A 15,338-nucleotide genomic window follows, 5' to 3' on the forward strand; every position below is an offset into this window, starting at 1 on the left:
AGTGTTAAGAACAACAGCCTCAAGCTCTCATTTATTTCCACATCCATCTCACTACATAATAAGGAATCATGTTACTTAAGCCGCACATATGTACTACTTGCGCAATAACCTTTGTACCTTATATGGTATATCTGACTGTTTCACAATGAGACATACGTGAAGCAAACAGATAAATGTGCTCCATGTGACACAGGGCCTCTTTTTGGAAAATACACACTGTATGATTTTATATAAAAAAAATTGAAATAAAAACATTGCATAAATTTCCAACCTTAGAAACTGAGTGACCTTGCTGGAAGGAGACTAGTGAGGGAAGCCACCAAGATGCCCCTGACAGATGATGAAGATGGGGAGAAATAAAAGGCTAAATTGGTTCATCAGTTGGCTAGCTGCTTTGCCCCTCCCTCACAACAAAGGTTCCTCCCCCTGTGTGATATTAGGTTAAGGCCAGGCTAAGTGTGGACATGTTGGTAAAGTTTAGAGTTTGTCTCTGAGTGGCTGAAATAATAAAAAAATTATACTGTATGTGTATTTACCGTCTTCAGTCTGGTATAGGTCTGAGTCCTCTGCTCCTCCCATGGCACCACCATCAGCTTCCATTTCATCACTGCTCTCTGGACTGTAGAACATCATCAATGCAACAATTTGAACACAAGTCTTCACAACTCAAAGCTGTCCAACCTGATTTCAAAACGAGGAAAAACCTGTCTGAACCTAAAGCCCCGGTCAGACGGCACTAACGAAGGACACCGAAGCCCAAATGAAACGAGAAATCTGGACTTACGTTGGCATCGTCTAACCATCATCGTTCCTGTAGCTGGCGCTTCATCAGAATTTTTAAACTGTCAAAAAATGTGAACGAATCCCAACAACAACCTCAATTCACTCATATTTCATTTTGCTTTCTGTCTTGATGGTTTCTCATTGTTTGCATAGTTCCCGTAATGTCAGCGTTCCGTTTGACTGTCGTCCAACTTCGGCCAACTTCCCAAATCCGACATCTTGCATGAACGCTGACAATATCTGAACGGATCAATAACTAAAGCTCAGACGAGCTGAACATGACTCGTCCATGTGTGGGACGAAAAGCAATGTTTCATACAGAAACAACAGCGACAAGAACGTTTTATCAACTACTGTAACTGCTTATGTATGTTCCAGCTGTTTGTGGCTGGTCTGCGTGTGCGCACATGCTGGTGTCAGGACAATCAGACCCTGCAACTGCAGGTACTGCGGACATGAGGACAGGACTGGCTGCACTCTGTCTCACATCCGCTGTCAGTCACATCATCATAAATGTTTCATTTTGATTTCATTTAAAGTGTCAAGGTTAACGTTTGATTTGTTTTTCTTTTGTTAGTTTCGGTTTTGTTTCATTCCTTTTTGCGCTCTTCATTTGCAGGCTTTTCGGTGATGGGAAAAGTGCAGGATCATTCGTCCACCTTTCCTTGACAATTTGTGACTTTGTGACCTTTTTTCCCTCGTTCAGCTGTCGCTGTGTGCCGTGTGACCGGGGCTTAAGTCATAAAAAATCTTATCCTAAATATCCTCACACAAATTTCAGCAGAATGAGAGTACATAAACACCATTTAATCACTGTAAGATCTGTATTTGCTCATAAAGCAGTCCACACAAGTCCTATTGTGGTTTGTGACTGGTTCATGATGGAACTGTGTGACTGGGAGGTTGATGGCAGCATGCAGGAGAAGATCAGAGACTGACTGCACCTGTGGCTGGGCCCGTTTGCCTGCAAAAGCCTTAAATATTTAGGCGGCGTGCAGACAGAGCTCACTACCAAGAAAAAAGTACGATCCAAATGAGCCGGAACCTGCAGTTCAGCAAGCTTGATGTTTTACAGTTTAAACATGAAGTTTATTATAAATAACTATAAACACAACCAACAATCAACCAATGTAGGTCACGCTGCCTTCACTTGGATTGGCAGTTGCCTTGTCATGTTAGTCATCATTTGCATAACATAGATGTCTTGTCTATTTTGGCCCCGCCTAGCTGGCAGCACCACGAACACTTGTCTCTTGCTACTGTAAGATGTTCACTCTGATCACAAACAAATGGCAGTTGTTTGCTTTGCCTCTGTCTCTTGTAGCTAATGTGTCCAAGAACTGACAGAACTGTTAAAAATGCATCAGCCCACCTTCTGCTGGACAAATCTACATAATATGGACATATCTACCAAAATAACATGGATGTAGATATGTTTGTGAAAGGCTGACTGGCTGATATTTTTGGCCAACTGATATATTGGCTGGACTCTTGTTTGAATCCTTTCTGTGCCTGCTTTTATAACACAAAAAGAAAACCTGTCGCTGTGACTGAGCACAGATTACACAATGTGTGTAACTCTTCATACCAACCTTGGCGTGATGATGTTTGTGGGCGGAGCCACCACTTCAGGTGTCAGTGGCACGTCATCCAGTGTCTGAGACGTGCACAGCATGTCATTGGCACTGCTGGCACCCGACACGCTGGCGGCCAAGGCGGGAGCTGCTGCATCGCTCTCCTCTGCCGGTGCTTCAGAACACTCACTTTCTGGTTCATTCTTTCCTGGAATGTCACCAGGCTGGGACATGGCGGAACTGGAATCAGACGAGGAATTCAACAGAAGTTACAGAACCAAATATCCTGAAACAGGTTTTCAAATCAAACCATCTGAGCAGGGGTGATATAAAATCTGGTCATTTGTTTTTGATGTTTTTAAATCTAATTTCTATCATGCTGAGTAGATTTGTTTTCATTTTGAGGAGGAAATTGTTGAAAATTACTGTGTGAAAAAGCAGTTAAAAATAAGTAACATTTAAAAGCTGGAAAGAATGTGTATTTGTTATATTGGTGCTGTGTCTAGATCCAGGTCACCTACCTATACATGGACTCCCCTAGTGGTCGACTGGTGTCAAAGCAGTCTGGGAGAATGATGATGTAATCCTCAGAGGAGGTGGAGGAGGAGCGACTCCTCATCCCTTCTTTCTTCTCCCCTCCGTCCTTCGGCATGGACTCTGTGGCCACACCCTCCTCACCCTCACCTGTCAACACGAAGAAAGTGATTAGCTTCCAAAAACGAAACTGAACTGATTCTGATTCTGTTACTACCAACACAGCTAATCAATAAGCACAAAGTGAAGCACTAACAAGCCAAAAATTCTTTCCCTGTTTTTTTTTTCTCCATTCTATTTACTTTTATTTAAAATCTGGACATGCAAATGTACAAAGATTTTCAAATGAATTAAAAAAAACAAAAAAAACAAAAAAAAAACAGCAAAAATGTTGGCGTCAGCAATTAGTTTGTCCAGAGGTACGGCCATCAACTTCCACTGGCAGCAGCTGCTAGCTGTTGTGGAAGCTGTGTGTGTCTTTTTGAGCATTTTACTGTGTACACCTGGAATAACAAGGCTTGTTGTACCATGAAACATCCTAACAGATCATCTAAGATGTCCCTGCTGCAATATTTGTGCTGAGTGAAATTCTCATCTTATTTAATGTTGGATGCTAACAGCATTAGCACTTTTAGCAGCTATGTGTAACCTAATCCGTTAGGTCCTTTTAATGCACAATTACTGAGAAATTAAGCAGCTCATAACTTTTAATGCCCACACCAAAGCAAATCGTTATGAGAACCACTGCGCAGTCCCCAAAAATATGATTTAATAGACACCCAAAACTGACTTTAGTCAGATAACTGAGTCACCCATGCGCCACCTCTTTATCCATTTATGGGTTCACTGTCACATATCCAAAGTTAGAACTGCCACCGCTGCCATGGCAACACCCAGATCCTTATCTACAGAAAACCTATAGGTGATGTCATGCAGGTTTTGTCCAGTATATGTGCAGTGGATTAAACCGCCAAACCTTCTAGCAGACAGTCTGCTCTGTCAACTGATTTTCAATCACCCCTGTTCTTAATAAAAGAAAATGACCAATCCAAATTCAAAGGTGGATCTGCAATTTGATCTGGCACAAGTTTTATGCCGGATGCCCTTCCTGAAACAACTCCACATTACATGGAGAAAATGGGAACTTTCCACACTGAAACCAAGCGCACTAACCACTTGGCCACCACCATAAACCAAATCTTGAGTCAAAAGGGTAGTTTCATGGTAACGGAATTACAATCTGACAAGTTTTTAATGGTAGGCTAAAATATGGCCAGATTTGTTGTCATTACAATTCCATTACTGTACAACTGCCCATCAACCCACCCAAGCTGATAGTTATGAAGAAGCTTTGGCTTTTCAAAACCAAACTAGTTAGTTTCATCATACATTTGTAGACACAAGCCATAAATCTGACCTGACATTATGCTGGATTTTTGTCCTTGTACACGATCATGGACATTCCCAACTATCAGGGATTACCTGGATTTGGGGCCTCCTGCAGTTTGGATGATCCGTGCTGAGCAGGAAGCAGGGTCGGCGCTGAACTGGGTCCGGGTGCTGAGATCGGGGTCACTGACAGAGGGGCGGGCAGAGAGGCTTTTAATGGAGGCGGGAGGACGACCTTCAGGGTGGCCGGTGGTTTCAGGGCAGCATTACAGCTGCTGGCACTTTTCTCTGTTTTCATCATTTTATTCTTCACACAGGAGGGGGCGCCACCCTGAGCCGCCGGACACAATACTATGAGCAAGCAGAAGAAGGCTGTAAGACGCCACCCAGACACAGCCGATGAGTTTAAAACTGTGATACTTTTACCTTTAGTGGTCCCTGAGCAGGACGCCCTCAGAGGCGTGTGGTCAGGAGCCTCCTCCAGGGTCATTGAGCGAATCACAGTCTCACAAACAAACTGAGTCCCACTGATATCATCATCACCTTCCTCCTGAGCTGGAACACCGCCTCCTTCTGCTCCAGATTCAGCACCACGAGGCATATCTGAGGAACAAGGAATCTCTTTGTCAGGTCCAAATGTTTGAAGCTGGCTCCACCTGATTGGGGAGGAGTCTGGATGTGTCCCTTCTTGTAGGGCGTGTCACAGTAAAAAAAAGAATAGCATACACTAGCATGTGAGGAAGTACTGTTTGTGCACGTGAACAGTAACCACAGGTCCTGATTAGTGCTGATGACTGATAATCTCGACCACATATAAACAAGTCCTGGTGTATCCTATCAATGTCTTGGCCAGATTTTATCTGGCATTTTTAAACATTCTTACAATTCCATGAATGCAACGGAACACCATGAAATCAGGCTGGGAAGCCTAGGGTTCTACTGCCACGTACCGGACAGAACATTACCACCTGATTTCCTGTCACATGTCACTCATTTTGCTACCGCATCATTTACCGAGTCATAAAGAAAATGTAATGAAGTGATGAGGAACTCCGTTACCCATGATGCTATTGATGACCTCCGTTTCTTCTTGGATCAAACCCAAAGAGGAGTTGCTCTTGTCCTGCAGGGGGCTGTCATGAGGTAGAGGTGACATGCAGGGAGTCATATCTGGATAAAAAAAAACAAATCTGTAAATCAACCAGGATCCATTCATAGATTTTCTATATCCACTTATTCCAATGATTCTAAATCTGTTTAACCACAGCGAGGACACTCAGAGACACTATGAGCAGACTTTGAAAGAAAAGAAAAGTTTAAAAATATGTTTGCAAAACTGTGCACGCTGCTCGCTGTGTCGTTACAGCGCTATGAGACACTCAAACAAACAGCCCACCGTCCCCCCTCCTCCTCCTCCTCCTCCTCCCTCCGGCAGAGTGCACACAAAACAGAGGAACAGATACAGGGACCAGTGCGAGCAGAACAAAAAACAAAACAAACAAAAAACAGAGACATTATTCTAAAAATCGATTCTTGAACATTTTGAACGCAGTAAATTTTACACCTTTTGTCCAGCCTTGATTTTGTGTCAGAATGGTTCAGCCTTTTGGAAGCCCAATTGACGGAAATCTGTTGTAGCGACGGAAAACTTTAATCCTTGCATTTGCGTTCCGTCTGTGGTCCGTTGTGTGCGAGATACGTGTACAGAGCTGATAAGACACCCCTCAAATGAACGCTTCCTTTTCCACTAGCTCTGCGGCAGCATGTTTCAGTTTAAGCAGAATGTATTGCTATATGCGCCAACAGGCCTATTTTTGGAAGATGTCAGGAGCTGAAATGTAACTGAAAGGCCAATCAGATGGTCAGTAATCACATAGTTATGACTTGAACAGCACAGCACAACTGACATGTTACTACTGAGCGAGTGGAGAAGCAAGCATTGACTTGAGGGAAGTTGATCAGCTCCGTACACGTATCACAGATGTAACGAACCGCTGACAGAACGCAAATGAAGCATGTGGAAATCCAGCCTGGCACATGTGCACACTACAGCATGTGCTGTTACTTAACACAGAGATTTTTAAATTCCAAAAATAAGCAAAATGGACAAATAAATGTGTGTCGGACAACATATTGGATGTTATTTGATGCCGTTTGCACAAAAGAAATTGTCAAATAGACAAGGGTGGAAAGCTATGCAGTTGATTTTTGCAGGAAGCCCTCAGCTTGTGATGTATGCCAAAAGGACTTTTAAATCCCAAAAATAACCAAGATAGACAAACATGCTTTGGACAACATATTGGATTTGATGCAGATGAACAGTGATTCCTGACCCACAGCTTGGGAAACAAAAGAATATGACTCCCTTTTATTTATTTGTTTTTTCAATTCATTTTTTTTTAGAATTAGCTTTTATTCTGCAGTTTTGTACATTGTTATGGTGTGCTTTTATTATTGGAATCTATTTTGTTTAGTACACCAATTCCTAGGAAAGCCATACATACGAGGTCTGTTAGAAAAGTATCTGACCTTTGGCCGGGGAAAAAAAACTGGCTTACCTGGAGGGTTGGAAACCTAATCACCCTCGAAGTAGTCTCCTTGGGACTCCACACACTTCTCCCAGCGGTGTCGCCACTGTTGGAAGCATTCCAAAAAAGCCTCTTTTGGGATGGAGCGCAGCTCCGCCGTCGTTGCAACCATGATGTCCTCCCTCGTCTCAAAATGCGTTCCTTTTAATGGTGTTTTAATTTTTGGAAACAGCCAGAAGTCGCAAGGGGCGATGTCAGGAGAGTATGGAGCCTGTGGAACCACAGGAGTTTGGTTTTGAGACAAAAAAGTCCGAATTAAGTTTGAGGAATGTGCTGGAGCATTGTCGTGGTGGAGGCGCCAATTTTCTGTGGCCCACAACTCCGGTCTCTTGCGCCGTACAGCATTACGGAGGCGGCGGAGGACATCCCTGTAATACTCCTTCGTTATTGTTTGACCCTGTGGTGCGTACTCATGGTGTACCACACCACAGGAGTAAAAAAAAACAACAAAAAAAAAAACAGTCAGCATTACCTTCACGTTGCTGCGCACTTGGCGCGCCTTCTTCGGTCGTGGCGACGTGGAATGCTTCCACTGTGACGACTGGAATTTGGTTTCCAGGTCGTACCCGTACACCCAGGACTCATCACCGGTGATAACAGTGTCCATAAAGCTGGGATCAGTGTGAATAGAGTCCAGCATGTCCTGTGAGACTTCAACACGGAGGTGCTTTTGGTCCGCTGTCAGCAACCTCGGCACGAACTTCGCAGCCACTCGCTTCATGCCCAAATCTTCTGTAACAATGGAATGTGCCGAAAAAGTACTAATGTCCACTTCCTCCGCAATTTCTCGGATGGTCACTCAACGGTCCCACATCACCACAGCGTTCACTTTGGAAATGATCTCGTCATTTCGGCACGTCGATGGTCGGCCGGAGCACGGCTCGCTCTCCACCGTTACGTGTCCGTCTTTAAACCGGTTGTACCACTCCTTAATTTGTGTGGCACCCATAGCTTCATCCCCGAAAGCCGTCTTTATTTTTCGAATGGTTTCCACTTGGCTGTCGCCAAGTTTCTGGCAAAATTTGATGCAATAGCGTTGCTCCAATCGTTCGGCCATTTTCCTTGCAATAAAAATCCACCGAGCGCACAGCACCACTCATCACACAAAGGCTGCTCACAGGCGAATGACGCAACAGACAGGCGGGACAAAACTCACGCATGCGCACTAAGGTTCAAGGTTGGCTGATGCAATCACACATGATTCAAATCCATAAAGTTTTTGAAAAAAATAAAAAGGTCGGAATGTTTTCTCACAGACCTCGTAAATAGTTATTATTAATAATGAACGCATAATTCAGGGGTGGTGGCCAAGTGGTTAATGCACTTGGTTTCAGTGCAGAAGGTTCCGGGTTCAAATCCCACCCCTGCCACATTTCTCCATGTAGTGTGGAGTTGCGTCAGGACGGGCATCCGGCGTAAAAACCTGTGCCAATTCAACATGCAGATCCACCTTGGATTTGCTATGGCAACCCCGAGTGCAAACAAGGGAGCAGTCGAAGGGACTTACTATTTTGTTTAGTACACTGATTCCTGGGAAAGCCGAAAATAAATGAATGCATGATTTTCCAGTATATCAGCTGCACAGGAGTACAAGTCACAGGACCTCTCAAACTAGTTAAAAAAACAACACACGCACACAGAAATACCCTCACACAAAAAACCCCACAAAACTTTGACTTATACTTTGAAAAATATGTATATCGTTTTTATATATACACATTTTGCATGATAATTTTTCTCTTGTGCTGAGCATTTAACCCTCAGTGGTCAGCCATGTTTTTAGCTGATATAAGCTAGCAAGGCTAAATGTAGCAGCTGGTCAAATCTACAGCAGTACAAGGGCACAGACTCAAACAGTCAGCTACTACACAAACACATGGCGTCCCCACGTCCACTCCGACTACAGCAGGACACGTTCTGCTTGAGGTACAGTTTTTGGCCATTTCACACCTTCGGCAAATGAAAGGGTACAAACTTCACACAGTCTTACAGCACCTTCGCTCCAAAGATGACAACACCAGGAAAGACATCAGAGGCCTGATGGATGCCCTGCATGATCTGCACACCACAATATAAATGTTCAAATAAATATACATATGCCTGTAACAGTGTTCTTGACTATGTATGACTTCATCATATGACTTCTGTGTGACTTCATTAAGAAGTCATTCATACCAATCAGATATTTTTCTGATCAATATATGCTTTTGATCATCCATCTAGTCTGCTGAGATATTTTGTTTTTAAATCTGTGTTTTCAGAACACAGGTTTTCCTTGAGCAAATTGCACCATAATCTAATCACACACACACACACACACACACACACACACACACACACACACACACACACACACACACACACACACACACACACACACACACACACACACACACACACACACACACACACACACACACACACACACTGCGCTGTCTGGAGGCTGTTAGCAGGAAGTTACAATGAAAAGCTGGACTAATTTCTGACATGATTGTTTTTGTTCGCTGCATTGAGGATGTACACAGTCTTTTTTGTAGTAAACGCTATGAACAGTCACAGTAATTAACCAATTGCTATGGTGACTGGGGCACCAAGGGGAGGCCACTGGGGTCCCTAGATTGAATGCGCGCACGCACACACGGTCAGCCTTAAATATTAGATCACAACCTGCTCACTGCAACCTTTATTTTCGCAGTTCATGTGGTATTCAGGTCAGCTAGCAAACATCACACTTTACTTGCTACATACTAGCAGCTGCCAAGGGTGCACTTTAATTACAATCTCTATGGTCCAGTGCATGCTGTGTTTCCAGTTAAAGCATGCTTTTTTCAATTAAAACGTACCTGCAGTGCATTAATTTTGTTGGTTTGGAACCAAGATTTTTCTCGTTTACTAGTGTGCTTGGGGTCATTGTCTTGTTTAAACACCCATTTCAAGGGCATGTCCTCTTCAGCATAAGGCAACATGACCTCTTCAAGTATTCTGACATATCCAAACTGATCCATGATACCTGGTATGCGATATATAGGCCCAACACCATAGTAGGAGAAACATGCCCATATCATGATGCTTGCACCACCATGCTTCACTGTGAACTGTGGCTTGAATTCAGAGTTTGGAGGTCGTCTCACAAACTGTCTGTGGCCCTTGGACCCAAAAAGAACAATTTTACTCTCATCAGTCCACAAAATATTCCTCCATTTCTCTTTAGGCCAGTTGATGTGTTGTCTGGCAAATTGTAACCTCTTCTGCACATGTCTTTTATTTAACAGAGGGACTTTGCGGGGGATTCTTGCAAATAAATTAGCTTCACACAGGTGTCTTCTAACTGTCACAACACTTACAGGTAACTCCAGACTGTCTTTTATCATCCTGGAGCTTATCAATGGGTAAGCCTTTGCCATTCTGGTTATTCTTCTATCCATTTTGATGGTTGCTTTCCGTTTTCTTCCACATGTCTGTTTTTTTTTGTCCATTTTAAAGCAATGGAGATCATTGTAGATGAACAGCCTATAATTTTTTGCACCTGCGTATAAGTTTTCCCCTCTCCAATCAACTTTTTAATCAAACTACGCTGTTCTTCTGAACAATGTCTTGAACGTCCCATTTTCCTCGGGCTTTCAAAGAGAAAAGCATGTTCAACAGGTGCTGGCTTAATCCTTAAATAGGGGACACCTGATTCACACCTGTTTGTTCCACAAAATTGATGAACTCACTGACTGAATGCCACACTACTATTATTGTGAACACCCCCTTTTCTACTTTTTTTTACTAATAGCCCAATTTCATAGCCTTAAGAGTGTGCATATCATGAATGCTTGGTCTTGTTGGATTTGTGATAATCTACTGAATCTACTGGTACTGTGTTTCCCATGTAACAATAAGAACACTACTGTATATAGCCATCCAAGTAATATTCCCACCAAGTTTGAGCCATCTAGTAATAATAACCTATAGATATCTATCAAAGTAATATTCCCAAGTTTGAAGAAAATCTGTCTTTGAGTTGACCTGTACACAGAAACACACACTACACCAGTGAAAACAATGCCCTAGTATTGCTATTTCAACTGTGTATAGGGTAAAATAATGAATTAAGTGTGCACCCCCTGACCTCACGGGACAGGCAGGTTGGCATTTTCTTACCCGCAGGCGTGTTGTTGGGGACACTCTCCAGTTCTTGGACAATGTTGATGTCCAGAAGCTCAAAAGACAAAAGATCCTGAGAAAAAATAAAACAGCAGATTGGTCAGTTTTGTCATAAATGTGGTGCAGACCCCGACAGATATAACGGTTGGCCTATAATGTCAGCCAGTATGAGCTTTTCGCCAACATACTGTATCAGTACTAGCGTTACTTTTGCCGATATGAACATTTTTATTTTACAAATAAACAATGCAGAAAAAAAATCTTAGGCATTTGGAAATTGCGTCATTACATAGTTTGTCCAACAGATTGCATTATTTAAAAAGCTGTCAAAGGACATGTTGCATGTTTTTTTAACATCTCAGTTAACAAGACAACATAAAAGTACTCATTGTAAGTCTCTCCATCCAAATGCGTCAATAATTAGTGATTGCTGATGTATTCCTCTCACTCTGAGCGTTAGCAGGTGCATTTCTGGAAAATGTCTCACTCTGCAATTCTCAGCATTTTTCGGCGTGTGACGTACATTTTAGAATGAGTAGAAACATCCCGATGACTGACAGACACAGGGAAATGAACCTGCTCCGTCCAAAAACTAAACTTGCGTGCTGCCATTCAAAAGTGATGGTTCGGATTTACAGACAGGACACGACACACTTCACCCTGAAATGCTTAACTTTTTCAGTCTCGGCTTTTGAAACCTACAGTATGGGGACGCGCTGTTTGTGTGGATGCTCGTTTACTGAAGCTGTGAATGTGGACATGGGACATCTTTATGACTGTTTTTAAAAATAGACTGCCTAGATACGGAGATGGATTTGTACATTGGAAAAAGTCAGAATACAATATTTCCAGGAGTTAATGGACTTTACTTAACATGCCACAATCAAGAGAAAACTGAAGGCGGACCTGCAGCCAGAGATCGCACATGCATGTGTGGGGGCTTCTTTGATCATGTGGAGTTTACATTTTGAAAACAAATCTACAACTGGGTGAGTTTCCGTAGCTGTTTCTTGTGAATGCCGTATACTTTGAAACAGGTCACGGAAGTGTACAAAGTAATCCCAGTGGATCATTGGATGGTCACTAACAGCCTAAATTTAAATTGTTATGATATCAGTGCGACATGTCATTTAAGAATGATTCGGACCCCTATCACCCCTTGGTCACATTAGCTAGATGAGACAGAGGCAAAGATACCAGCTGCCATTTATTTTCAATCAGATTAGGCATTTTTCAGTGACATGAGGTCACTATGCCGCCAGCTAGGTGGGGCCAAAAAAGACAATACGTCCAATGAGGAATGTTACATAGTGACTGCCAATCTGAAGAACGGCAGTGTGATGTGTATTTGCTGGTGGTTGGTTATATTTATAGTTATTTATGATAAAGATCGTGTTTAAACTGTAAAATGACAAGCCTCAATTACATTTCTTTGTCATAAGGGTTTGATAACACAATGTTAGGAATCACTGCCATTTTTTAAAATCTATACATCAGCAGAATTATTGGTATCATACATTTTCTTCTCTTTAATATCAGTATTTTATCACCCCCCCCCCCCCCCCCAAAAAAAAAAACAACATATCAATCAGGCTCTAATTTAGTGGTGCTAAATACAGCTCCTGCTCACAGAGAAAGTCACCCATCAGTAAGACCGCTAAGGAGGCAGTGTTTATATTACCTGGGCAGTAAGCAGGTCAACAGACGGGATAAAATACTCTTCCTGGTCCACTGATATCAGAGGCTGATCACTTGATGTTGATTTTCCGTCTTTAGCCACCGGGTTCTTACCCTGTACATAAAACACATTCCATGTTTCGCCAGTTTTATTTAAACATTTATTCAATTTGCACAATTTTTCGAATCTGCATTTTTTTTCCCCCAGCATTTGAGTTCACACACAATAACAGCAGGGGTTAGAGTGGGCCAGAATGGCATGAACTACATTCCAGCACCTTTGATAACCTCTTCTACAACTTCCAAGCACAAAACAGACCAAAAAAACAAACAAACAAAAACAAAAAACAAACAAACCCCTATTACTGCAGCAGAAACAGCTCCAATCTGAGTCCTTAACAAGAGCTGGGAATTCCATTCAAAGCAGATGAGGAATAATAGCTGACTTCCAATAGCCAGTTATTTGCAAACGTGCCTTCATTCACTGCAGACCAAAGGAAGAATCAAATTTAATGAAGCACCTGAAAGAGGGATCCAGATACATCTGAAGATGAATAAGTGTCAATCAGTGTTGACAATGTGTTATTCCATTAGCCGTGTAGGCTATGGGACTGTAAATGGTAAATAGAATGCATTCATATAGCGTTTTTCTATCTGCATCAGATGCTCAAATTGCTTTACACATCAGTGTCTCCCATTCACCCTGATGTGAGGCTGCTGCCATACAAGGCACCCACTACACACCAGGAGAAACTAGGGGATTAAGGACCTTGTCCAAGGGCCCTTAGTTATTTTCCGGTCACGGAAGAGTAATGTAACCACAACTTGTAGTATCATCCTGACTGTTATGTGTCCTGTAATTAAACTATGTTTGTACTTTAAATAAATATATTCAGTCTGCAGTTATACATCAAATTTGGACAAATTTTGCAGCCCCAAAGTTGACCTAAAATGTTTGAAGGCTGCATAACCAACCCAGACAGTGCATCTGCAATATTACTGTTTCAACAGTCATGATGGAGGACAGCATGACTGTCATTCTCATGATGTCAAGTGGGACACATCGGAGCACTGAACATTCACTGGAGGCTGAGAGGAAAAAACCCAACCTGAACACACACATTCAAATCCTTTTGTCAGAGTTGGAGCTTGCAATTTCCAACTTTACAATATATCATAAACATGACATAACATCTCTGACATCTACTGATCAAATAATTTGTACTACAATACTATATATAGTATGTTTAAAACTCCAACAAGTAATATTACAGGTATTACTGCGTAGCTAAACAGCTCCAAATCAACTAGCACTTAGTTTAATTGACTGCTGTAGATTTTTCTTTCTTAGGTCAGTTGATCACACAGCCTGTCAATTTCAATTTCTATACATTTACATCGTGCTAAATCACAACAAAGCTGCCTCAAGGCGCTTCACACAAGTAAGGTCTAACCTTAGCAACCCTGAGAGCAAGCACACAGCCGACAGTGGTAAAGTCTCTCCACAAAAACCAGTCCACTGATACTCGCAGTACAACTCAATATGGGAGTTAATTTGAGGTGAGTCAGTTTTACCCTGCTATTCCCCCACCTGCCAAATCCCACTGTAACCTCTACGTGTGAGCAGTAGATTTACTCAAGTATGCGGAATATTTACCTTAGTAATTTCTACAGATATTTCACACATCCACTCTGGTCTTTGAGCCTTAAATTTTACCTCTGCCCACTTATGTTTTTGCCCTGTTTGTTTGTTTGTTTGTTTGTGAACAGCCTGGAACCCAAAATGTTTCATATATTGTTATGAAAATTTTACTGAAGATTCATATTCTGATAGACAAGTACTGATTCAATTTTCAAGGTCATAGGTCAAAGGTTAAAGCCAGGAAAAAACTCTAGCTTTAACATTGAACACATTTTCAAAAATTCATAACTCTGTAATTAATAAATAAATAAATAAATAAATTATTTCATATTTGAGAGCGTTATGTAGGATGTTATCCTTTATCGACTGACAAAGTTTGATCTGGATCTGATCCGGATTGTGGATTTTTTGGAAATTTGAATTTAATACTGAAAAGCCCATTTGGTGTACATTTTGGATTATATCTCAATCAAAAGTGCCTCAATCACTCTCATTTTCTGTTATGGATTTACCTACACCACCAAAATTGGATGGAGGTTCCAATTTTATGCCTGTTTGTTTATCTTCCAGTTATCAGTCGGAAACCAAGTGCCAAAAAGCAATGACAAATCGTGCATAGCAGAGATAACCAATGTTCTGTGAAAATTATGTAAAAGAATTCAGAAACCAAAAAAGTTAAAAAAAAAAAAAAACCCAAAAAAACCTGAAAACCAGAAAAAAAAAACCAAACAAAAAAAAACTTCAATTCAACTGCATGGACTAAATACATACTCCTGACATGAGATCTAACAGGACTTTGACCTTGAAAAATTTTTCCAAAGTAAAATATTTTTGTAATTGGAAACTAGCATTGGTGGAGACTTGCACTCTATGAGCGCAGTGCTCTAGTTTTGTATTTAATCAAACAAGCCACTTTTATAAAATGAGGGAAAAGTACCTCCAGGCATAAAAGCACTAAGTGCTATAGCTGATAGGTGGGTAAGTGGATGTATCAATGGAGAC

General features: G+C 41.7%; 1 protein-coding gene across 2 annotated transcripts in view; it reads right to left on the reverse strand.

Moving 5' to 3' along the window:
* LOC117527401 (next to BRCA1 gene 1 protein-like) overlaps positions 1 to 15,338 on the reverse strand; it is a 60,621-nt gene that overhangs the window by 12,583 nt on the left and 32,700 nt on the right. The window contains exons 13-20 of one of the 2 annotated variants that reach the window (XM_034189728.1): positions 12,699 to 12,809; positions 11,015 to 11,090; positions 5,340 to 5,450; positions 4,707 to 4,883; positions 4,374 to 4,631; positions 2,879 to 3,041; positions 2,376 to 2,597; positions 537 to 619 (exon numbers count right to left, since the gene is read on the reverse strand). In XM_034189728.1, the coding sequence (XP_034045619.1) occupies positions 537 to 619; positions 2,376 to 2,597; positions 2,879 to 3,041; positions 4,374 to 4,631; positions 4,707 to 4,883; positions 5,340 to 5,450; positions 11,015 to 11,090; positions 12,699 to 12,809 (1,201 nt within the window). The remainder of the gene's footprint in view (positions 1 to 536; positions 620 to 2,375; positions 2,598 to 2,878; positions 3,042 to 4,373; positions 4,632 to 4,706; positions 4,884 to 5,339; positions 5,451 to 11,014; positions 11,091 to 12,698; positions 12,810 to 15,338) is intronic. The other variant, XM_034189729.1, reaches the window with a different exon arrangement.

This window comes from Thalassophryne amazonica, chromosome 16 (genome assembly GCF_902500255.1).
Source record: "Thalassophryne amazonica chromosome 16, fThaAma1.1, whole genome shotgun sequence".
NCBI lineage: Eukaryota > Metazoa > Chordata > Actinopteri > Batrachoidiformes > Batrachoididae > Thalassophryne > Thalassophryne amazonica.